This window comes from Rhineura floridana, chromosome 7 (genome assembly GCF_030035675.1).
Source record: "Rhineura floridana isolate rRhiFlo1 chromosome 7, rRhiFlo1.hap2, whole genome shotgun sequence".
NCBI classification, from domain to species: domain Eukaryota; kingdom Metazoa; phylum Chordata; class Lepidosauria; order Squamata; family Rhineuridae; genus Rhineura; species Rhineura floridana.
Genome location: NC_084486.1, coordinates 49,951,233 through 49,977,615, shown reverse-complemented (window position 1 = coordinate 49,977,615; position 26,383 = coordinate 49,951,233). Strand labels below are relative to the sequence as shown.

General features: G+C 41.9%; 1 protein-coding gene across 9 annotated transcripts in view; it reads left to right on the top strand.

The window, feature by feature from the left end:
* The window catches only part of BLNK (B cell linker), a 164,556-nt gene that overhangs the window by 121,410 nt on the left and 16,763 nt on the right, over positions 1 to 26,383 (top strand). For 6 of the 9 annotated variants that reach the window (XM_061635577.1, XM_061635575.1, XM_061635580.1 and 3 more), the window contains 10 exons: positions 8,098 to 8,154; positions 10,259 to 10,305; positions 11,448 to 11,476; positions 12,120 to 12,273; positions 14,170 to 14,324; positions 17,357 to 17,438; positions 18,312 to 18,407; positions 21,216 to 21,268; positions 23,230 to 23,255; positions 25,243 to 25,347. In XM_061635577.1, the coding sequence (XP_061491561.1) occupies positions 8,098 to 8,154; positions 10,259 to 10,305; positions 11,448 to 11,476; positions 12,120 to 12,273; positions 14,170 to 14,324; positions 17,357 to 17,438; positions 18,312 to 18,407; positions 21,216 to 21,268; positions 23,230 to 23,255; positions 25,243 to 25,347 (804 nt within the window). Of the gene's footprint in view, positions 1 to 8,097; positions 8,155 to 10,258; positions 10,306 to 11,447; positions 11,477 to 12,119; positions 12,274 to 14,169; positions 14,325 to 17,356; positions 17,439 to 18,311; positions 18,408 to 21,215; positions 21,269 to 23,227; positions 23,256 to 25,242; positions 25,348 to 26,383 lie in introns of all 9 variants that reach the window. The other 3 variants (XM_061635574.1, XM_061635579.1, XM_061635573.1) reach the window with 2 other exon arrangements.

The window sequence follows — 26,383 nt, the reverse complement described above, 5'->3', positions numbered from 1 at the left end:
TACGTGCCAAGCCAGAAATCCAGAAGAGACGTCAGTGAAGGTCCGGGTCTAGTTTGCCGAGAGATCAGTCCAAGTCAAGGTTCAGGGGATAGGAAAACACACAGTGGTCACACCTGACACTGTAGTCAGCAACAAGCTGAAGCCAAGGTTTGACTTTTAAGGAGCAGGTTTGTCAGCAGGTGTGAGCCCTCAGTGTTTTGGCCTTAAGTGGACAGGCCTGCCCCTCTTCTGCCTGACCTTCTGTTGTCTACGTTCTGCAGGTGAGGGGGGGTATCCTGTTCACTGGCTGCGTCTGGCTAAAGGGCTTCAGCTGTGTCTGGGGTGCTCTGCAGCTGAGGGGGAGAAGGAGCTGGGTTCTCAGGAGTTTCCTCCATTTCTCCTTCTGGGTCTGCTGCTTCTGGGTCTGCTGCTGTTACTCCCGAGTCATCCTTGTCCGATGAGTCCTCTGACGGGGCCATGACAGATTTTTGTGTAGTACATTTTAAGGGATCTTCCACTTCTTTCAATTTCTCAAAAAGGCATCTACATAAGTTCTGAGGAATACACAAATGAATTGAAATTGATTGCAAGGCAGATTATTGATTAAAAAAATTATGGAATGATGTTGTTGACGAGGTGCGCCTGGCGCCAACACTGTTATCTTTTCGGCACCAGGTCAAGACTTTCCTCTTATCCCAGGCATTTTAGCATGTGTTTTTAAATTGCTTTTTAAAAATGTGTTTTTAAATTTGTATATTTGTTTTTAATATTTTTAATTGTTGTAAACTGCCCAGAGAGCTTCGGCTGTGGGGCGGTATACAAATGCAATAAACAAACAAACAAACAAATAAATAAATAAATACTGATTAGTTGATAGTCCTAATTTTTAGTTACTTTGCTTTAAAAAAATCTTTCTGGGGCCCTATTGCTTGGGAATGGCCATAGCCCAGTGGTAGAGCACCTGCTTTGTACACAGAAGACCCCAAACTCAATCTCTAGTGTCTCCAGATAGGCCTGAGAGAGACCCCTGCCGGATACCCTAGAGAGCTGCTGCCAGTCAGTGCAGACAGTACTAAGCTAGACGTACCAATGGTATGACTTGATAAAAGGCAGCTGTGATGCGTCCTTCTCTGGCTCTCCCTATCAGGTTCCTACCTGCTCGTGGTTACTGCCTGTCTCTAGGCACCACCAGGGACTCCACCAGTCCGGACCGCACTCTCCTATGGTTTCTCTCCCCGCTCTAGCACTGATCTCAACAGATCCCCCTGCTAGGCAACCACCAGTAACGTCCCAATACTAGTATTCCCAGAGACTCTGAATACTGGTATTGTTATTCTCTTCACCGCTGCCACCATTTGTTACAGTTCCCCTTCAGCCTTGGTCATTATCTTACCCTCCCTTCTGGTCTGTGAAACCCCAGCCAAGGATCAGGCCTTTGGTAAACCAAATTAAGTATTTATTAAAGATAAGAAAGCTAACAAGATTAACAAGATTTCTTCTTAAGGCACATAAGCATATGGTTTTACTCAATACTAATCCGAACTCCACCTCCCTCCTTCTTCACGCTCTCCTGGCAAACAACTCTCTCAAACCCCACCAAGCAATCCACTCTTTCTCTTCTCCCCCCTATTCCACTCTCACTCTTCCTTTTATACATTCAGCCATTTTAAACACTCAGCCAATCATCTCGCCATCTCCAAGCCATCTTCAAGCACATTGTAATAATCCAGTCTGGAAGTTATCAGAGCATGGAGTACCAAGGCCAAGTCATCTCTGTCCAAAAGGGTCCAAAGCTGGTGAATCAGTCAGAGCTGGAAATAGGCACTCCTAGCCATCGAGGCCACCTGCGCCTCCAGTGACAATGTGAGATCCAAACTATATGTCAGCTCTTCACTGAGACAGCAGTGTCGGTGGGGGTGCAGGCAGGGCTGGAGATTCCTTGGTAATTGCCAGGCCGTAAGTCCTCAGCCGGCAGCTTGGCTATAAATCTGCCAGGCTAGCAAGGAGGAAGCAAGATAAGGGCAGAGGCTGTTCAAAGCTTACGTGCCAAGCCAGAAATCCAGAAGAGACGTCAGTGAAGGTCCGGGTCTAGTTTGCCGAGAGATTAGTCCAAGTCAAGATTCAGGGGATAGGAAGACACACAGTGGTCACACCTGACGTTGTAGTCAGCAACAAGCTGAAGCCAAGGTTTGACTTTTAAGGAGCAGGTTTGTCAGCAGGTGTGAGCCCTCAGTGTTTTGGCCTTAAGTGGACAGGCCTGCCCCTCTTCTGCCTGACCTTCTGTTGTCTACGTTCTGCAGGTGAGGGGGGAGTATCCTGTTCACTGGCTGCGTCTGGCTGAAGGGCTTCAGCTGTGTCTGGGGTGCTCTGCAGCTGAGGGGCAGAAGGAGCTGGGTTCTCAGGAGTTTCCTCCATTTCTCCTTCTGGGTCTGCTGCTTCTGGGTCTGCTGCTGTTACTCCCGAGTCATCCTCGTCTGATGAGTCCTCTGATGGGGCCATGACACTGGGCTGGATTGAGCCTCAGTTTATTAGCTCTCATCCAGTCCATTGTCGCAGTCAGGCATCGGTTCAGCACATTGACAGCCTCACCTGAAGAAGATGAAAAGAAGAAATAGAGCTGCGTGTCATCAGCATACTGATGGCAACGCACTCCAAAGCTCCGGATGACCGCACCCAACGGTTTCATGTAGACGTTGAACAGCATGGGGGACAGAACTGATCCCTGTGGAACCCCATACTGGAGAGTCCAGGGTGCCGAGTAATGTTCCCCAAGCACCACCTTCTGGAGGCGACCTGCCAAGTAGGAGCAGAACCACCACCACGCAGTCCCTTCCACTCCCAACTCAGCTAGTCTCCCCAGAAGGATACCATGGTCGATGGTATCGAAAGCCGCTGAGAGATCAAGGAGAATCAACAGAGTCACACTCCCCCTGTCTCTCTCCTGACAAAGGTCATCATACAGGGCGACCAAGGCTGTTTCCATGCCAAAACCAGGCCTGAAACCCAACTGAAATGGATCCAGATAATCGGTCTCATCCAAGACCGATGGAACATTTGCTACCGGCCTATAGTTATTAAGATTTTCTGGGTCCAGGGAGGGCCTCTTCAGGAGTGGTCTCACTACTGCCTCTTTCAGGCAGCCAGGGACCACCCCCTCTCGCAGAGAGGCATTAATCACTTCCCTGGCCCAGCCGGCTGTTCCATCCCTGCTAGCTTTTATTAGCCAAGAAGGGCAAGGATCCAGCACAGAAGTGGTTGCACAAACCTGTCCAAGTACCTTGTCAACGTCTTCAAGCTGCACCAACTGAAACTCATCCAAGAAATCGGGACAAGGCTGTGCTCTGGATACCTCACTTGATTCACCTGCTATAACACTGGAGTCTAAGTCCTGGCGGATGTGAAAGATTTTATCCTGGAAGTGCCTAGCAAATTCATTACAGCGGGCCTCAGATGGTTCTACCATGTCCCTGGGGCCAGAGTGTAATAGCCCCCGGACAATTCTGAAGAGCTCCGCTGGGCGGCAGATTGATGATTTGATAGTGGCAGCAAAATATTGTTTTTTTGCTGCCCTCACTGCCCCTAAATACAGATTACCGTAGGCACTTACCAGTGTATAATTGCATCCACTAGGAGTTCGTCTCCATCTGCACTCAAGCCGTCTCCGATATTGTTTCATCACTCTCAGCTCTGGGGTATACCATGGAGCCGTACAAGCTCTACACAGGAGAGGACGCTCAGGAGTAATCATGTCAACCGCACGGGTCATTTCTGTATCCCACAGTTCAACCAGGGTTTCGACAGCCCTATCAGCCGGAAGACTCCCCAGAGCCCTTTGGAAACCACCCGGATCCATTAGTCTCTGGGGGCGGACCAGCTTAATAGGTCCCCCACCCTTGCAGAAGGGAAAAGCCGCTATAAGTCTAAACTTCAGCAAGCAGTGATCTGTCCATGACAGAGGGACTGATGTAAGGCCCCCCACATTCAGATCACCAACTCCATGTCCAGATGCAAAAACCAAATCTAGAGTATGCCCTGCTACATGTGTTGGGCCAATGGCATATTGGGACAGTCCCATGGTTGTCATGGAGACCATGAAATCCTGAGCCACCCCAGATAAGGTGGCCTCAGCATGGATGTTGACATCCCCCAGAACCAACAGTCTGGGGGATCTCAACAGTACACCTGAGACCACCTCCGTCAGCTCAGCTAGGGAGTCTGTTGGGCAGCGGGGTGGGTGGTACACCAACAGAATCCCCAGTCTGTCCCGCTGACCCAACATAAGGTGCAAACACTCCAGACCAGTAGTCACATGGACAGGGTGCCTGCAGAGGAAGATGGAGCTCCTATAGACCACAGCAACTGCCCCTCCCCGACCCTCAAGTCTACCCTTATGCTGGACAATAGTTATTGTATAGAAATAGAAGAGGTCAACAAAAAGGGAAGAACAAGAGCCCTATTCCAAAAGATTAGAGAAATGAAAGAGAAATTTAAACCATGACTAGGGATGTTGAATAATCAACAGGGGAACACACTGACTGACCGAGATGAAATAAAAGGAAGATGGAAGCAATACACTGAAGAACTCTATAAAAGAGATGCCAGGATGACAGATTAATTCACAGAGGAACCATACGTTGAAGAACCAGAAATTTTAGAATGTGAGGTAAAAGCTGCTCTTATAATACTTGGAAGAAACAAATCACCACGAACAGATGGCATACCAATAGAGTTGCTACAAGCTGCTGAGACTGAATTTGTCCAAATTTTGACAAAAATTTGTTAACGAATATGGAAAACTAAACAATGGCCCACAGACTGGAAGAGTTTAATATACATCCAAATTCCAAAGAAAGGGGATCCCAGGGAATGCAGTAATTACCAAACTATTGCCGTAATATCCCATGCAAGTAAAGTAATGCTCAAGATTCTACAACAAAGGCTCTTACCATATATGGAGCGAGAAATGCCAGATGTCCAAGCTGGATTTAGACAGGGAAGAGGCACCAGAGATCATATCGCAAACATACGTTGGATAATGGAACGGAGCAAGGAATTTCAGAAGAAAATTATCCTGTGCTTTATAGATTACAGCAAAGCCTTTGACTGTGTAGATCATGAAAAACTATGGAATGCTTTAAAAAAAATGGGGGTGCCACAGCATCTGATTGTCCTGATGCGCAACCTATACACTGCACAAGAGGCTACTGTAAGGCCAGAATATGGAGAAACCAATTGGTTCCCCATCGGAAAGGGTGTGAGACAGGGGTGTATCTTCTCACCCTATTTGTTTAATCTGTATGCAGAACATATACGGAAAGATAAAGGGGGTGTGAAAATTGGAGGGAGAAATGTCAATACTTTAGGATATGCAGACGATACCATACTACTAGCAGAAACCAGTAATGATTTGAAACGAATGCTGATGAAAGTTCAAGAGGAAAGCACAAAAGCAGGACTACAGCTAAACATCAAAAAGACTGAAGTAATGACAACAGAAGATTTATGCAACTTTACAGTTGACAATGAGTACATTGAACTTGTCAAGGATTATCCATACCTTGGCACAGTCATTAACCAAAATGGAGACAATAGTCAAGAAATCAGAAGAAGGCTAGGAGAGAACTAAAAAGCTGTGAGAGAACTAGAAAAGGTCCTCAAATGTAAAGATGTATCACTGAACACTAAAGTCAGGATCATTCAGACCATGGTATTCCCGATCTCTATGTATGGATGTGAAAGTTGGACAGAGAAAAAAGCGGATAAGAGAAAAATCAACTCATTTGAAATGTGGTGTTGGAGAAGAGCTTTGCGGATACCATGGACTGTGAAAAAGACAAAAAAATGGGTATTAGAACAAATTAAACCAGAACTATCACTAGAAGCTAAAATGATGAAACTGAGGTTATCATACTTTGGACACATAATGAGAAGACATGATTCATTAGAAAAGATAATAATGCTGGGGAAAACAGAAGGGAGTAGAAAAAGGGGAAGGCCAAACAAGAGATGGATTGATTCCATAAAGGAAGCCACAGACCTGAACTTACAAGATCTGAACAGGGTGGTTCACGACAGATGCTCTTGGTGGTCACTGATTCATAGGGTCTCCATAAGTCGTAATCGACCTGAAGGCACATAATAACAACAACAACAACAAACATTCACTGTTGCATTTAGGAGGAAAGTTTAAACTTTTCCTTTTAATCATGTGTTTTATATTTTGACTGCTATGAGTTTTGTTGCTGGTTCCTGTTGTGTTCATATTTTTTTTAATTTATAGTGCTCTAATTCTCCTTAAAGAGGAAGAGCAAGACACAAATGTTCATGAAATAAATGAAATAAATCATAGTGCTAAAGTGATAAGGGAAACCCCACTTGGTTTAACTCTTTCTGTGTAAAAAATGTACAAGTCCATGGAGCAATGCTGATGGGCATGACGTTTCTCTGCTAGTGGAAACTTGGTTTTAAAAGCACTTGCTCAACACCACATAAGTATCCTTGTATGGGTAGAGTGACTTACAGGATCATTCATGGCTAAACATCCCAGTGTTAGATAAATACATGACTTCGTTTTATCTATTATTAAATTTTTTAAAAGGAGATAAAATTTTACTGTAATGACAAAGCTGCTTTGTGTCCCAGAACTGGGTCACCACCTCTTGGCCCTCACACACTGTCAAAACGGTCCCCGTGAAAACAGCAATGTTTTGCATACTGACGGTGCAAGTCAAGGGAATGAACTGAGGCATAACAAGAAAGAGGAAATAACACTGAAAGGGAGATCATAAATTGTAGCATAACTGAACAAAAAAGGGAACTGGGGTTTCATGATGGAATATCTACATCTATAATGATAATAATGGAACGTTGATTGAAGGGCTCGTGTGCTCTCTCACAGACATAGGCATCATATATTGCTTGTTGCTAAGAAAACAATGTAGAAGTTTTTTGCTCATCAGATTTATTGTCAGTTTGGTAACTACTGTGATGTTTCATGATGAAGGTGTCCAACTTATTTTATACAGAACCCTGCTGCTGCTCTTCTAACAATAGCTTAATCTGCAGATAGCAGAAACTAACAAGTGATAATGCTTATCTCAATGGCATTAAAAGCTTCACCTTCTGTTTGGTGCTAATCAAGTTGCTATTTAAAGAAACAAGAGCAGGCCAGACCAGCCCCAATCAATGACCAATACTTTTCTTAACTGCAGGGGTGAGCCTTTGGCCTTCCGCATGTTGCAAGACTACAGCTTCTGTCTTACCTGAGCACTGGTCATGCTGCCTGGGGCTGATCAGAGAGTCCTGCAGTGTTTGGAGGGCCACAGGTTTCACACCCCTGCTTTATGACCAAGCTTGTAAAAGGTCTATGCCTGTGATCCCCAAACAAGTTAAGCAAGTTTACATGACCTATAAATGGCTTCATCCCTAGAAGTGCACAAATTCAATCAATCCATGCCCACAGGAGCTTTTCCCTTAATTTCTTTAGCAGCAGTTCAACACACTGATCTGCCAAAGCTCCCTTTAGAGCAGGGGGATGGGGAACTTTTTGACAGGTGGGAGGGGTCACCCACCTGTATAGTCATCTGACATCATGATGGCATCAGGTGACTGATGGGTAGGCAGTCCCACCCACCTGTCCATGGTGTGCAAGGAGGGTCTGCATCACCAGTGTGTTCCCCACAGGGAATGCACTGGCAAAGCAATACCAAGCAGGATTGAACCCCATCATCCTGCCCACCAGCTGAGGTCACCCAGTGATGCCAGCTGACATCAGTGGGCATGGTTTGGGGGAAATGACCCTGCAGGCCAAATTGAAACCCCTGGTGGGCCAAGATTAGCCCATAGTCCAGAGGTTCTTTAAAAGACAGCTGAGTGATTACTTTAGTAGCTTACAAGGCAGAGCAACTAAAGACTTCCTCCAAATACACATGGATGCCTTGAGCATATGACTGTGGAAAGCATGCTGTCATAGACTTGTTAGATGATGCTATACAAATAGCAGTGTGCATTTGTGGTTAATTCCATTTGCAAGGAAGATTACTACATTCAAAGCTTTCATACGCTGACAAACCTAACCTGCTTGAGAACATTTTTTTCTTTTTTCCTGTTGATATTTAGGTTCCAAAATGAACAAGTGGCCTTAATTTGCAAAACTGGAAAAAATACGTGGGATCGGTATGAAACTGAGAATTGCAGAAGTTGTTCAGCATGAAGCCCTGTTGCCTGTTTTCAGTGTAGTGATGTTCTGTGTTTTCTGCCAGGATTTATGTTTAGAAGCAGACCTTTCTCTCTTCCCCATCGTCTCTCTCCTATCCAGTCCCTAGACCATCACTCTATCATTTATTTTTTCCTAAAAGTACATAGACAGAAAAAACATGAATATTCATGCCATCAAAGGACCATCTCATGGATTGTTTTGCCAATGCATTTTGTTTTGTTAAACCCACATATAATTCTACTTGAAAATCTATAAATAAACTTAATTCAAACAACCATGTCATACTACAGGACAGCCCCATCCCAATAAGACATATACTGCCATCATGAAGCAGATAGAAATTTCACTTCACTCAACCATGGTTATCAAAGATGAACTCCTCCCTTAAGTGTTGCAAGCATCAGTATCCTAATTTGGAAGTTAGCCTCATTGGCTTGGATTCTAAGAGAAATTAATTCAAGGAAGATCATAGAAAGAATTTCCTGTCTTCTAAATCCCACTCCAGTCACATATTCTCCCTCCCCCCCCCCCAAAAAAAAACCCTCCTTGGAGGGTTGGGAGAACCTCTCTGAACAAGCTGGAATAGGGAATGGGAGGCTGCTAGGAGAGAAATGTACTGCTCAAATTGAGTAGACCTCCACCTGATGTTGGTGATAATGACAAGCAAAGCAGCATATTGACCATCATCATCCCAGGCAAGCAGGAAAATGTGCATGGCTTTTATCTAAATTGTAAAATTGCACAACTGTGCATACAGGGAACAGTGACTTCTTGTTTTTTATGTATATCTATAAATTATCTTTTGAGCCCAGAGTCCATGGATATCTGAAGGGTTCATTATGCAGAACCCTAGATCCGACATAACCAGAAGAGAATGACTTGAGGATACAGTGTGCCAAAAACCTGGGTGAGAGGGTAGCTGTCTGGACACAGCACTCCACGGTATCCAAGCAATTGGCTTGGCCAACAATAAGAACTCAATCCCGATCCACCCTTGGTGCTTCTCTTCTAGCACTCTAGAGACCTAGAGAAAATGTGGTCTGAGTTGTGGAAATTAGAATGGAATAAGTTCTTGTTGGGAGAGATGTATCTCTCTTGCCTAGGAAGCCATGACATTGTCAGTTTTTTGTTTGTAGCCCCAAACAAAAGCTTACAGGAAGACTGGGGAACTTGTGGCTTTCCAGATGTTGTTGGACTCCATTTCCCATCAGCTCCAGATAGCATGGCCAATAATCAGGGATGATATTATTTATTTATTTCATTTTAAAGTATTTCTATCCCGCCCTTCTACCCTATAATAGGGCACTTAGGGCAGCTGATGGAAACTGTAGTCCAACAAGATATGGAAAGGCAGCTTTTCTCCATGCCTGACTTGCGCCTTATGGATGCTGTAAATTCAAATTGAAATTGGAATTGTCTTGGAAGAATCTCAGCCACCTTACTAGGATTATTCCAGCTAAAATAGCTTAGGAATTATAATGATCTGAGAACACACCTCTGCATGCATTTATATTCATCAATAGCTCCTTTCAAGCTGGTCAGAATGAGAACATGGTCCCTCTACCCTGTGAAAAATAAATAGGAAGAAATGAAGAAAGAAACTCCTTTTCTAAAAAGGAAGCTAGAAACCAATCTCGAGGTGCAGAATCAGATTCTAGTTCAGCATATGCAAGAAATTTTGAATGCATTCAAATCTAAAACTGCAGACTGAAATGAAATCCCACTACTTAGCATCATAAATATTGTTATATAGCTTTATAATTAACAGTATGTATTTCTTACGCCTGCAGTTGTGTATTTCTTGCCTTCTCCTGCAGAAATGTCCGTGTCTATTAGATGCATAATTTTCCCAGAACTATCAGAAACCCCAGATTTGTTTGTGTCTTTGTTTCTTTTGTTAAATGTCTTTGAATTTCTCGTTAGCTGTGACAGTTTTTAGTCACCAGCTCTTTGTTGTTGTTCATTTTTGCCAGCTGTTTGTTGCTATGCAACTATTTTTTAATGGTTTGGAAATGAAACCTAGTACTTATATTGGAAATCCAATTCTTATATTGTTCACAGGCTAACAAGTAAACCACCCCCGAGTGTGCCACCAGTAGATTATCAAGGTATGGGCATGAAACTGTTTATTCTCTGTTTATTAAGTCCTAGGGCTAGCAGTAACCACAATCTATGGAGTTTTAGACTTATAAAGGAAGGCGGGGGAAGTCACCCTTTCGGAGGGGTGCAGGTTCCTTGGTGGGGGCCCAATCAATTGGCTCTCATCTAGATGGTTGGGTTATTTAAAGACTATCTCAGCTACATGGGAACCACTCACAAAACAACACAGCTTGGGTAATGTGTAAATGGCCACTTAATGAATGCAGAATATACTGTAAGAGTGCTTTCATTATGTAGTTGATAATAAGTGTCATGTGGATAACATTAACCCTCTACCACTATAAAGAAATTGGGATCATTCTCTCAGTCATTAGAAGTGAAAAGGCAAGCCACAGAAAGTTGCCATAAGAAGCACCTGATTAAAAGTGACCATCCTTGTATCTAAGCACACCATCACTGTCACTCTCTTGCTATCTCCAATTTTTGTTTAGTGCTTGGGAAATAATTTCCTCCTTTTTGTTATTTTAAAAAGTCAGAATAAGCAATCATATAGTTAGTATTAATCGACTACAGTCACAGGAAGCTTCTTGTCACTGTGTTGAATAGTGCAATCAAGCAAATGTGTAGGCATATCTATTGAAATCAGTAAGATTTGCAGACTGGTTTTAAAATACGTTTACTATGGTGAGGTGGGGAGGGGAGAAGTCCCCTCTGATTTCAGTAGAATTTTCTTCCTCCAGTATGCTTAAGAGTGCATCCCAAAGCATTTAACTGTGTACATTATTGTTGCAACTCTCTACCTACGTACTTACCTGGGAGTAAGCCCCACTGAAATCAAAACAACCTACTTCTGATTAGGAATATGTAGGCCTGCCCTATTAGTTCTACTGATTTCCATGGATTTAGGCATATCGATTTGAAGGCATATAACAACAACATTTAAGGGGTTGCACTTAATTTTTTCTGGAATTGTATAAGAACCAGTATTTATATAATCTACATTACAATATTAGCAATCTGTATGAACACTTCAAATAGGAGCATTTTGTACATAAAATTTTGCAAGAAGGAATTATTTGACATCTTGCTAACCCACATATTCGTCAAAGATTTTGACTAACAAACTAACTGTAGCATTTGCTTTATGCAGAGGAAGAGGAACAGTGGTCAGATGATTTTGTAAGTATATTCATTACACATCCACCAGCAAACCTAAATGACCATACATTGGATTTGTGGCATTTTCACCCTAAACCACAATTTTTTCCTTACATTTATACAGATAAATAATACAATCAGTCTTCTGGTCACACTTTTGAAGAGCAGAAATTCTTATTTCTTCTACTGTATCTGTATTTTTAAATCTGTATTGGGTGATCCTTGCTATTGCCACCAGAATACTCACAGCAGTGGTCTTGAAGCTGGGTGAAAAGAAGCTGGCATGGGGATCAGAACTGCAAATTCCATCTCAGCTATTGAGTCACTAAAATAAGTTACATCTTCTTGTTGTTTCAGTAAATATATCACAAAAGATATAGGGAAAAGACCATCCCCATGAATTTCTGCATTCTTCACCTTTATTTTTCATCTAGCTAGCAGTGCTGTAATTAAGTGCCATAGATCACTGATGTGCAACTAGTTATACTACTGAGCTGCTTTAAGAAAGGGATATAAGGCACTGAATGGGAACCTGTTGCTCTCCAGACGTTGTTGGATTACAGCTAAAATATGGCATATTGAACCTCTGAACCCAAAGTGTTTAATATCTCTAAAAGTTGCAAGTCACAGTCTTGTAAGAAAATGAGGAATGCCCTATTTCTAGGACAGTGATTATGAGAATCCCGATGACCCCTCTGACTCTGAGATGTACGTGGTTCCCACTGAAGAAAACTGTGATGACAGCTATGAGCCGCCTCCAACCGAGCATGAAAAAAAGATTCCAGCAGCTTGCTCGTGTTCTGGAGGAGAATATGCAGGTAATCATGATGCCTCATTCCATGTACCTGTTTCTCTATTCAAGCGCATCAGTAATGGCATGAAAGAAGGAAGCAGGCAAGGATTTAGATGGTGGCCACGCCCAGTATTCTTGGTCTCCTTCCCAGAACTGAGCTGAGCAGGATGATCTTCCTGTTTTCCTAACTCCCACCTTACAGTTTTCTCCTTTTGTTATGTGCCAACTAAGATTGCCCTTCATCTGACAAAGTGGACTTGAGTCCATGAATACTTAAGCTGTAATAAATATGTTAGTCTTTAAGATGCAAGAAGACTCTCTGCTGTTTCAGTTAGAAATTGCTAGTGTTGCTCTATGCTGATTACGCAATGCAGCTCCCCTTTTAATGCCAAAAATGGGTCTAATGTGGTTTTTGTGATGTGGAAAGTGAAATTAAATTATAATATAACTCAGGGCTGAAATACACATGACGCCATTCACAGAATTAGCACAAACAACTAATTTGCAGAAGTAAATTGCAGGGGCAATCAGGACCAGTGGGCGGTGCTGGGGGGGGGGAGAGAATTCCATGCCCTCCAGGTTTCAGGCCACATCAGGCTTCCGCGCCTGCAGTTTACCTTTTAAAAGGCAATCACTCAAAGTCTCACAATATTAACTCCCCAAAATATGAGATTCCTGCCAAAAGAACAGTAGAGGAGTTTAAAAAGTCTAGATTGTTATAAAACAAGAAAGCTTGATTTTTTAGAAATTACTACACAAGCCAATATGGAATATAGTCAGAACATTCAATTCTCTCAGTCGTGCTGTTTTATCAAAACTGTTCATCTTCAGGAGTCAGATGTTTATGACTTCCTATTTCACTGGCTGTGGGAGGAGGGATTACAGAACCCAGTTTTCACACAATGCTTTTTATGTAGTCTCCAGTGGTTTTTGGCTGGAATCCTAGAGTAGACTTCAAGTAAAAGTAAGTTTGACTGTTGTTCATGGTCTAATTATGCTAAATATGTCATAATTGAAGTAGCTTTGAATGTGCAACTGCATAGAAAAAAAAGATCTGAGGCAATATTCCCATCAGTGCAAGGACTACCACTAGTGCAAAAGGACTTCCCCTCCTCTCCTCCCCCTGTGTGCACACCATGCCCTCCAGAAATCTGTTCCAGAAGGTTGGGGAAATGCCTAGAACAGATTTAGGGGATATGCATGGGAGAAGGGGGGCATTCCATTGCGCAAGCAGAAATCCTTGCACTACTGGAACAACAACAACAATAAAGTTGTTGTTGTTCTTGTTGTTGTTACCCGCCCTTCCAGGGTGGGCTACAACAGTTTAAAAATCAATATTAAAAACAAAATAAATTACAGGAAACTACTTACTTGCCACTATGTTGAATACAGCTCCTAGTCTTATGCAGTCTGATGCTTCTTCTATCAGATAGAGATGCAGAGAACCAGAAAGCACAATACATTGACTAGTTTGCAGTTACATTAAGCCACAGTTAAAATAAACTATGCTGGTACACACTACTGAAAAAGCTTCTGTCATACTACTTGAAAGCAAGCCATGATCTGGCTTGTTATGTCGACTAAATTCAGGCTTGCAATTTGATTGGGGGAAACAAACCACAAGCCCAGGTTTAGACAACACAGATCAGATAGCATAGCAGTAGCCGGAGTAAAGGAGGAGTGAAATGCCCATAATTTCAACAGCATATGCCGGCATACTGCTCAATCACATTAAACCATAGTTTAACTATGGTTCAATGTGATGTGCTGATCAGGTCAGTTACACATCCTATTCCTTCTACATCAGTCTCACATTTGAAATTGATCTCATTCTATAAGTAGACTAAATCAATATAGAAAGGGGTTCAGGCACCCTTTCAAAAGTTAAGAATTGTTCTTGGATTTTCCTTCTTATTTATAGACAACAAGCGGCCTGGTCCACAGAAGCTTTGGCCCATCACCAAGCCATTGCCTACTCTGCCAAGCCATTCTTCATCCAAGCCAAAGAAACTGGCCACTGTGCCACCGCCACCTGCTGCTCTGAAGCCAATACTTCCACCTACAAAGGATGATGAGGTAACGCTGGCAGATAAATTGGGCTAGTTACGAGATAAGTAGACACGGCCACGTTTAGAATAAATCCTCTGAACTACAGCATTAGGGATTTTGCAAAGAAAAAATGATGACGATTTTAAAATGATTTCTCTAGGACCATTTGTCCTTTTTATATATTTTATATATTTATATTTACAAAGATTCAGAAATGGAGGAGAGAATAATAGAAAGCTGCTTGCTTATTCCTGTAAATAGTATTACTTTGCACTAACAATGTGCTTTACATATAGTTTATTTGTAATACCAGGAGTAGTAGAATGGAGATCGGCATAATCAAGCCATAGTAAATAGTCCCAAAGCTAGTGGCAGAAAACAAATATTAGAACCTCTTGCTTGCTGCTATTATTATTGTTATGGTTGTTGTTATAATTAAAAGGAAGACACTGGCCATGCTAATTAACAGTCTCATCTTAAATTCCTAGGACGGGGATCAATGTTAAAGTGATTGTACAATCTGAGGCCATACAAACCCTCACCTGCTTAAAGCTGGGATGTGTGAATGGTCTCATTTAACAGAACGGCAGTGTGTTTAATTTCTTGTTAGGTTGTATTAATTGTAATACTCTGCTAACGCTAACAGCATAGCACTTCACATGCCATTACAGTTCTACAAACACATCTAGATAATCAACCCAGACCAGTCACTCCAGTCCTCACATAGGAGCTCTGATATTCCCATGCAGTTCTGAGGGACCAAGGGCTGCTCTGCTCCTTTCAGTATCCAAAGAATGCTCCATATTAAATGGAAACATTGTATGTGTGCAACATTCTCTATTACAGAACACTAGTTGCTCCTGTTCATGTAGATGTTTTTGTCCATGCAAGAGCTGCCCCCCCTCAGAGCTTTGACTCATAAGACAGTAAATCACCAGCAAATTATTCACATGCAGTTGGAGACAAACATAATACAGCACAACATTACATACTATCATTATAACATATACATTAGGGAGCACGTGTCTCCAAATGAGACCATCCTTCCTTCTGTTTTTATTTCTTTGTTTTAAGGCTTTATTCGTTCATTTACAGGATGAAATGCTATAGAATAAGAAGGAATAAAGCTATTAATATGTCACATATGCAATTAATATACAAAGTGTATTTTTATGTATTATAAGTTTTTTATGCCACCCTTCAGTCGTATTCCTTGGGCAGTTTACCAGACACAAAAATACAACTGTAGTACTGTTGTAAATACATTTTACAAAATACAAAACAAAAGGGGAAATTTAATAAAACAGGTCCAAGTATTAATTGCAGCTTGGTATTAGGTTTTCCAAAAATCAATCAAAGGATGCCATTTTGTTGCAAAGTTAAGAATGTGTTGCCTAAATCAGCACCTTACCAGCAACTTACATCAGCTTAAATCAGCAATGTACCATTAGGGAGAGGTAAGGTGAGTGTCATGAACGGTAGCAAATGGTTTGTTTTAAAATGTATAATTGTTGCATTTTTACTGTCAGGGTGGGAGAGAGTTTGTCAGATTTTCTGTCTCAGGTGCCAAAATAAGCTGGTTGGCTATGGGCACTATATACCTTGAATGCGGAGGAGGCTGTTACTTCACCTCAGGCAGCAAGATCTCTTCTTTCACTTACTACATCAATTAGTGGTCTCAAATTGATTGACAGATGCAAAATGAATTCTTGCAAAGAACAAACAGGAGAAATGCAAAGGCACCTGCCTGTAGAGAATGAAATAGTTCAGTTGTGTCAGTCAGATTTGATGCTGAATCTATGGCATCACCAAAGCTCTCATAGCAGCTTACAACATATAATTAAAAATGTAAATGTAAAATTGTAAAAATACACATAAAATTAATTAAGTAGCCAAAATTAAACAGCCTTAAAAAGTTGAAATCACCAGCAGGGGCTACATGGGGAAGCATGATAACAGTGGGACTGGCTCGAGATACAACAGAGCCCGGATCAGCCTCTCCCCACCTCTAGCATACCCTGTTTGGGGACATTCCACTAGCTGCTGAAGTCAGTGAAAGGAGTGCTGCACTGATGGAGTGTCATTTGTGTCACTTTGTCACTGGGAGGCCAGTTTATGAGCTGCAAGCACTTGGTGGAGGGACACCTCTGCCCAATCCAACCATCACCCTCAGCCTGGTGTAAGGGGGTTAGGATTGCAGCCTAAGTCTTACTCAGAGTGGACCCATTGAATCAGTGGACTTTAGTAAGCCACGACTTACTTCCATTGATTTTAGTGGATCCATTCTGAATTGGATTCAATTCAAAGGTCTCAAAAGGCCAATTTTCATCACCCACCTGAATGCTGGTGTAAGATGCCTGACAGGCCTGGTGGATCTCTCTCCCTCATTATTCAAGTACCACCACAGAAAAACACGTTTCTAGCATAAGATAATATTGGCACACAGGTGATATAACACTCAAAACGATGTTTCTCAATTAATCATAGTTCATTTGAGTTGGAATATATATATAAGGGACAAGGCGCTCCCATAAGTATCCTAAACATCGGCTTTTTAACATTTGTCACCTCCTAAAAACCATTTCTGTAGATGTCATACAATATATCACATATAAAGCAAGACTAAAACACAACACTGAATCCAAACCCAACATAAAAAAACACCCACAAATGCCACCCAGAGCAGCACAAAATGTAATACTAAAACAAACCACCGTCTATCAGCAGAGATTAATGTTAAAATGATCTTAAGGGATCAGTCTTATGGTTCCTGGGAGGGGCATCTCAGGGACCATAGGATTTTGTGGATCTCCTTCTCTCTGGGTAGAGTAGGAGGTTTGCCCGCAGAGGCCTCCCCATTGCAGTCATAATGGCTTTGCCAGGACACACAAAAAATAACAATGACACTTTTTACCTCCCATTTATTTCAAAAGTGAAATCTAATCATGCACTAAAAGCTCTGCATTGAAACCTGAGGGGGAAAGTGCTATATTTTATGGCTGAATTATGTGCTATGTTATCCATACAATATATTAATTCATCTTTGCATTTTCCTTCAGGCAGACTATGTTGTACCTATAGATGATGAAGAAGATAATTATATTGAGCCCACAGAAGAAAACACTCCACAGCCTGAAAAACGTAAACATTTGGATGTTTTTACACACAACTTCATGAAACCAACTAAGTGGACAAGGCATCAGCTCTGAAACATGTAGGGTTGGATTTCATTCCAACAGAAAGAAGAAAAATTATTCTCAGAATTATGCATGCAGATTAAGTTAACAAGAGCCATTGTGGTGAAGTGGTTATAGTGTTGGACAATGGCCTGGGAAAACAGGGTTCAAGTCCCCACTTGGCCGTGAAGCTCATTGGGTGACCTTGGGCCAGTCACTGCCTCTCAGCCTAACCTACTTCACAGGGTTGTGAGGATAAAATGGAGATGAAGAGAACTATGTACACCACCTTGAGCTTCTTGGAAGAAAGGCTGGATATAAATACAATAATAAATAAATAAAATATTCATTCTTTTTGATAAGATCCATACTTCCCACTTCCCCTTCCAAAGGTCTAGGGTGATGAAGGAAAAAATGCCACACTGCATGGTGCAAGAAATTAGGGCAAGCAAAAGTCTCACCTTGAATTTTTTAGAAGATACTTTATGCACATTTTCAAACTTCCCACAAAACAATGAGGACCAGATTCTTAGTTGCTGATTTTAAAATAAATATATATTCTTGAGGTTCTGCACATACCAGCAGGTTTTGCTGTAGGCTTGTTGAACTTTGTCCTTACACATGTGAATGGTCTGTTTCATTTTTACAAAAGGAACTTTAAGACACTTCTAAAGGAGTGGGGCCTGCATATTGCTTGTACTATAAAAAAGCAATCTTGTGTTAACAGTTTTAAGGGAACTGATTTTAAAAAATCTGGTTTTCACCAAAAAGACTTCACAGTACATGTGACTTTTGTTTTCATTAGCATGATATGTCAATTTTCTTTTGTCATTTTAAGCCCCAGCGGTGAACCGACGGATCAAGCCCACATCAAAACCTGATCCTCCCAGTTCTTCATTGTTGCCTCCTGTCCCTGCATCGCCTACCACATTAGGTATGAAAGAAGATATTAGTATCATAACAGTATTATGGAAACACAGTGCTTTGATAAATGGCTTAAGAAATTAGTTTGCATTCAATCCAAATAATTCAAAACAAATAAAACGAACATTTTAACTTAATGAGAAAAAGGAATGGAGAGGTAAATTGGTGTACATTTTGAGCACTTCCACACAAATGCTTAGTATATGTATCATATATGAACAGCATTATGTATATTTTAAAGGTTTGGTTACATTGTTTAGTCCTATTTAAAAAGCCACCATAAAAGTGTTTCCTTAGAAGGTGATTGGCAAGATCTAGGTTTGTACACCTTTCTTTTTTTAAAAAAATGGGTTAATATTCCAGTATATACACAGACAGGGCTGGCGCCAGACATGACTGGGTCCTTGGACACCAGCCAAGCCCGTGCAGCCATAGCCCAACACCCACCCACCCCATACAGGTGATGCGGGGCTAATAAGGTCGCCAGCACATCCCATCTACCTCTCACATTGTGTTAATGACATGCGCTTATGCGCATGCCTACCATCAACCAAGATGATGGTGGCAGGGGCATTAGCTCCTCAGGGAAGCCTTTGCCGCCATATTGGTTAATGTCAGGGATGCCCCTCCCCCATATTGGTTGATGACAGGCATGTGCGCACAGCACGCACAGGGACAGGAGAGGTAGGTGGGGTGTGCGTGCAGGCTCACTGACTGTATTGGGGGGGGGTGCCTGGAAGCTCCCTCTCCGCAATCCGTGGCAGGGTTGGGTTGCAAGACCCCACGCCACCGCAAATCGTAGAATGGAAGCAGTATGCTCCCACCCTAAGAGGGGCCCTTCAGGGGCCCCTCTGGGCCACAGAGGTCCTCAGCCAGGGCCCGACCTGGCCACCCTCTTTTGCTGGCCCTGCACACAGACCTGTGGATATGTAATCCCTTTCTGCCCCCTTCTCTAAATTTCAGGAGCAGATCTTTGTGTCTGAAGATGTTAGCAATTGGTCAAAGCATGGTTGCATCAAAATCAACCACATTTTGAACCCCTTCAGAAAGGTTAGCCACTTCCATGAGGGTTCTTACTGCCTGGCAGCCACTATGTCATTGTGCAACTGGGAGGGGAAAGGGTGGCAAATGTTCACAAGGCTGAAAATCTGCCCTCAAGTGCACAGCAAATTCAGTACAACTTGCAGCTGGTCATTCAGCAAAGAAGTGTCTTGATCTGACAGATCCATTTTCAGGACATGATTAGTCAAATCACGGACTGAAAACAGAACAGAGCTTTTGACTGAGCATTCAAATGACCAGCAGTTGCCAGCAGGGTCCCAACAGCAGTGTCACTGTCACTTACTGCCGGGGTAGTAAGTGCAGGGGTAGGACAAGGCGGTGGGGAGGTTGGGTCTGCCCCAGCACATCAGCAGAACCAATCTGGTGCTTCTGCCTGTGTGCCCGCACAACCCTGACCTCACCACCATCATCCTGGAAAGTGGCAGTAATACCACTGTTGGAATAGTGGCTCCTCGCTACCATGGCAGACGCTCCTGCAAATGACATCTCTGTCTCATAGCATAGCTGTAAGGCAGGGATGGAGAAACTGTGGTCCTCCAGAGGTCACCCCTGATCTCCCATCATCCCTAACCATTGACAGTGCTGGCTGGGGCTGGCGAGAGTCCCTGCTATAAGGAATATTGAATTTACTGCATGCTCAGGGTTGATTTTGGATCTTGAGTGGCCCTGGATCTACTGAATTGCCAACTGGAGGAAATAGGTCATTGTTATGTCTGGTATAATCAACAGGCTTCGTTAATGCTATACAGTGTTAACAAGTCACACCAGAGAAAAGAGTTTTTTCTATGCACAATGTTCAGAATTTAAGTTCACATACTCCTTTCAGTTTCTTGGATGTTAACAATAATCATCATGTGTGTTCTTCCAATATTGCTTTCAAATAAAACAGCACCCCCTAGTGGGTGTTAACAATGCTATGACTATCCCCGCTTTCACCCTTTGCACTGCTGAAAGGTGACATTGTTTAACAAATAGGCAGTGAAGCTGGATTTGAACAATTTTTGTAGGTAATTCTACCCAGTAAGTTAACAGAATCTTTGCCACAATAGTCAGCACAGCATTACAAGACAAAAGCCTATTAAATTTGGTGGGACTTAAGTCATTTGTCCCATTGATTTAAGTTCAGCTAACTCAGTGTATTCAACCCAATGTATTCAAGCCATAAAAATTTAAACATTTGATAAAATAAACATATTAATAAGAATTATTGGCTTGGATTCTAAAAGAAGGGAACAGAAAACTTCACAGGAGGAAAATTTCCATTCTCTCCCCCGCCCATCCCGTGTCTTCTGAAAAGCATTTCTGGGATGTCAGGGGACCCCCTTCAACAATGTAGGGTGGACATGCAAGGGACTGCTTGGGAAGGGCAGCTCCACCTTGTGTGTGATTCCCCCTTGTCCAACACGTCGCCTTCCTACCACCCAACATTGTCCACGGAGGGTTTGGGGAGCAGAGATGGATGCAGCGGGGAGGAGGAAACTTTCTTTCCGTGAACTTCTTTTTCTTCACTTATTTTAGGATTGAAGTGAAGTCAATCATTCTTCTTAATATTACTAATATTATTTTTTACCAGTCCCTGAATATCAGTGGCTTGTCTTATGTAACCACCTTTAAAAAAAAAAATTAGCATGATCTACATGTGTCAAATGTTCTGCCCAAACTGTCTCTTGATTTTTTAAAAAGTATTTTTGGTATCATTTCTGTACCTATTTTTGCACATGGATGTTTCTAGTTTTGTTTCTGTTTCTAACTGCAGAACATCCTTCTTCTTTTTTTCTCTCTGATGTCTATGAAATTCCTGAGGAAGAGGTAAGACCTTTTATGCATACTTTAAAAACAAAACACTGAAGTGCAAAGTCACCAAAGTCTCATCTGCACAGAAACATCCTATTTTCATTGATGAGAAGAAATGCTATATTGCCCACAATGGGAAGTGGCCACACACGCACACACATGTGGTGCATTTCTGCTCAGATGAAACCTGTGTACATCTTCAGAATTGTATTTCACAGATTTACAATCTCAGATGGAATAAATTCTGACCATACTTGAGATTTGTTTCTTGAGCTTCATAATAACTATATATCTGTAATTTTGTGGTTTCCAACTTCCCTTCCATTATTATCAATTTTTCTTTCTCCTCATACCCAAGATGTCTCAAAGAATAGTAGTTGGAAAGGGCCTAAAAGGCCATCAAGTCCAACCTCCTGCGCAATGCAGGAATCCAAATCAAAGTACTCCCGATAGATGGCTGTCCAGCTGCCTCTTGAAAAAGCCTTTGCTCATTCATAAATGTATTTAATCTGCATGTGTGTCAGGATGTCTCATCGACAGTGGTTCTCAAACCACAGACCACTTCAAAATTACGGCAAGACTCAATGGAACATTGAATAAACTTTTTTTTTTGTTCAAATCAGTGCTATATTCTGAAAATCACAGGCTGCTGAGGAGGGCCCATGACTGGTAAATTTTTTGAGAGGAATAGTAGACTGACCAGTGCTTTACTGTGAAAATCACATTAGAATCACATAGGAAGCTGAGTTATACTGAGTTAGACCATTGGCCCATCTAGCTCAGTATTATCTACACTGACTGGTAGCACCTTTCCAGGATTTTAGACATGTGTTTCTCTCAGCCCTATCTGGAGTGGCTGGGGATTGAACCTGGGATTTTCTGCATGGAAAGCAGATGCTCTGTCACTGAGCTATGGCCCTTCCCATCTTGTTAGCCTGTTCAGTAAATCTAGCCCTGATTGAGCAGCCAACTCTGTTGTCAGAAAAAAATAATCAAGTGAGAGCAGAATCACACACATATACTCTCAACTCTTCCACAACTTTTCCATGGACTACTTTAATATAGTTCTTTGATCATCAATGGTCCACAGACCACAGCTTGAGAACCTCTGCTCTAGGAATATACCTGTTCCTGTGGATGGACGCTTCTACCTCCTTTCTCTCTCCGAGTTCTTTTAGTCACCCTTTCTCTGCCAGACTACCTCATGACTTTGGGTCTTGATGTTAGGCACTCTAAGAGCCTGTTAGCGGGCATTGTGTTCATAGCTCTTCTATGGCTAACTCCACCAACTACTCCTTATTTCTTAACTCTGTCCTCTTGGCCTCTAGGTGAGGAGCCTGTAAGCTGGCCTGCAGACCAGAGGTTCTGCTCCAGCTTTCTGGTCTCATTTGCAGAGGCCCTGGTGTTTTCTGGCTGACTCTTGGTGGTTTGCTGTTGAGTTCTGGTGGAGTTCTAAGGGGCTAAGCAGGGTTGTTGGCCTCCATTTCAACAATGATGACTCAGCAGGTGCCATTGGGAAAGATGGTCCCATCAGTGCCTATGAACATCAGGCTGATTTGTTTATAATAATGGCTGAAAACAGAAATCCACCACCAGGAAGGTGCTACAACAGTAAGATTATTAGCTTCCCTGAAGAATTTTCAGCAAAAGCTTGGACTGCCTACCAAACATTGGTGTACTGGGAAATGTTTCCATTTTTGTTTTTGTGTGGTCAAATTACAAAAATGCTGCACAAAGTTATTTCAGAAAAAAATACACTGGTGATTTGACTTGCTTGTCCATTGCCTTCTTGAAGTCTGACATGAGAGGTATGTTCCAGTTCAGTGATGCTTCAGATATGGCTGTCTCATCATGTCCTGCATAGTGATAGGATACAGCCATTCCAGGATGTAACTGACAAACAGTCCTGGAGCCATAAAGTTCCTAAAACACAATTTTCTTTACGTACTAATCAACAGTTCATTATCTCTCAACAGGAAAAAGCATTGCCTCCATTAACCAGGTAATTAATCAGTGTGAAAAATTTATTCAAAGGATGGTATTCAGTGCTAATCCTACTCAAAGTAGACCCATTGACGTTAATAGACATTGCTCACTTAGGTTCATTAATTTCAATGAGTCTGCTCTGAGTAGGACTTAGTTCAGTACAACCCATAATGTTGTTACCTTGTGAATTTTCCCCTAAGTCCATGTCCTAGAGGAGTCTTCATCTAGTTCAGATACTGAAAGTACATTTAGGTCCATGGCTTACAGAATACACTAGAATTCTACAAGAATTAAGTGGGAAGTAAAACAAATGAGCTGGTGTAAGATCACATGAAAATTGATCCAACACCCTTCAGGATTATGCTCCTAGTTATTTGACTAATGTATCTCATTTGCATATTGAAACCATATAGACTCTTAATTCTACAGCTGGGATGTAGAATTTTATAAAGAAGGTTGATGCATATTTATTGTCTTATTGATGAGATAGGGAAAAAATCACAGAAATATAATCAGCATAACCTCTTCCTAGAAATACATCCTGTAAACTTCTTCAAATGTCTTCTTTGACTGGTTTGTTTATTGCTGAAACACCATGATCTAAAGCCATGGTTTTCTGTTACACAAAACTTGGTTTAACAATGGCTTGGTATTACAGGTGAACCCAGCACCTTTCCTTAACCATGGTTTCTTTGGCCACCCCACCCCAGATACTCAAAAAATGCAAGAAAACAAACAAAGTTGAAAATGCAGATTTTGAAGAAATAAATCTTAAGTTTGTTTGATCATGTATCAGACAACTCATGGTTAATGGTTTGTTCAACAAACCACAGTTCCAGGGATCCCAAATCTTCTTTGGGCCCAAGGACACATTTAGAAATCTAAAAAGCTTGCCATGGATACCAGAAAATACTTTTTCACAGAGAAAAAACCCTGGTGATGCTCATCACACACTCAAATCAAACAACAGACAAAACATTTACACAAACCCCAAAACAAATACTACACAGATAAAACACACACACAGGCAGCCTTCCTCCACCAAACAACAAAAAAGAAAACAATGTAAATAATAATAATACTTGGGATGGGCAGTGGGTCTTGGTGAGTCCCAGGCAGGGTGTTTGAGGGCACTGTAGTGCCCATGAACACCACGTTGAGGATATCAGTTTTAAACACGCTGTTGCTTAGCATTATGTGTAAACCAGGTCACTGTGTACTGGATTTTACACCTGTTGCCTTCATTATATAATATGTCCATTTCTTTCCCAATGTGTTTATTGATAAATCTATCACATTCCTAAAAATTATTTCTGGGGAGGCAAAGTTATCAAAGGGATAGCCATTTTTGTTTAGCACATTTGCGTGTATGTTTTACAAACTTAGCTGGTATTCAAATAGCCACATACATGAGTGAAAGCACTTCTGCTTGTCAAAGAGGTGCCTGTTTGCTTTCTGACTGTAGCTGTTCATACCTCATTTTATTTATTTATTTATTTAATTATTTAATTCCATTTCTATACCACCCATAGCAAGCTCTCTGGGCGGTGTACATCAAATAAAAACACAGCAAATACAATTTAAAACGATCTGGTCATCAAATTACAATATAACTGTCTGTTAGCACATTAAATACAAAATACAAAAATATTAAAAATGTTAAAAAAATTAAAAATTGTTAAAATGCCTGGGCAAAGAGGAAGGTTTTCACCTGGCGCTGAAAGGATAGTAGTGTAGGCGCCAGGCGAACCTCGTCAGGAAGGGTGTTCCAAAGTTCGGGGGCCACCACCGAGAAGGCCCTCTTTCTTGTAATCGCCTTCCGGGCGTCTCTATAATCCTGCTCCCCCTAACATTCAGCAGCAGCAGCTTTTAGAGAAGCACAAAGGGCTGTATTGGGAAGGTTGGGGTGGGGGGACAAAGCCCTGGAGTGCAGCCACTTAGATCCTGCCCATGATCTATGAAAAGGAGACTTCTAAAATAATTTAAATATTTTTATCCCAAAGGTTTCCCAAGCAACTTCCTCCAAAGCCTATCCAGAGACCTGGACCTGGAGGACACTCTCATGAACACAACACAGCTAAAGAATCATTTAAACCTGATATGTCCAGGTTAGTAATTAATTTTACAAAGCTCTCGACAACCAATTAACAAGTCTGTTACTCAAAAAAGAGGATCATGTTGAACATTTACTTTGGCACTGCGGATACTTTGGCTGAATACACACCATACATTTCCAGTACATTATTCCCCAAAGAATCCTAGGAACTATAGTTTGCTCCTCACAGTGCTACTATTCCCAGCACCCTTAACAATCTACAGTTCCCAGGATTCTTTCAGGGGAAATAATATGCTTTAAATGTATGATATGTATGTAGCCTGTGTGTTCAGTTTCAGATTCCAACAGAGTGATGATGCTGATGAGTTTGGGCTAGTCATTGGCTTTCTGTCTTACCAACTTCACAGGATTGCAGGGATAAAAAAGGAAGAGACCAGGACCATGTGAATAGGGAACCTGTAGCCCTCCAGATACTGTTGGACTACAATTCCCATAATCCCTGATCATTGGCTATTCTGGTTGGGGCTGATGAGAGTCGGAATCCTACAAGATCGGAAGAGCTGCAGGCTCTCCAGCCCTGGTGTATACCACCCTACGCTTATTCAAGCATGAGTGGGATGTAAATGTAATAAGAAAGGCTCAGCTACTGCTAGGCCTAATAAGACCAGTAAAACATGGGATGATAACAGGAGTCTGATCGTTCATTCCAGACAGCAGGTTCCCATACTTTCAAGTGAGTGTCACATGTACTGTATAGTCAGAAGAACAGGAAATACCAAGGGATAGACAAGTGATTTTCACCTTAAGATAATCCTTCATTCTCTGCAGGGAATCAGCTGGACCAGATTTTAAGACCTGTGCTGGTATTGCACTGCTGTTCATCCGGCCAATTGCACCAGCATAGGTTGAACCACATGGAATCTCTTTACAGTGCTGAAGCTGAATTCCTGATCTACCAAAATAAAAGCTGCCTGCATGTGCTCTGACACACAGCACTGTACATTTCTGCTAGATTAGTGCATTGGTTATCCTAATCAGGGTACTTGCTACCACAAAAGGTTTCTGGCAAAACTGAAATGACAAAGCAG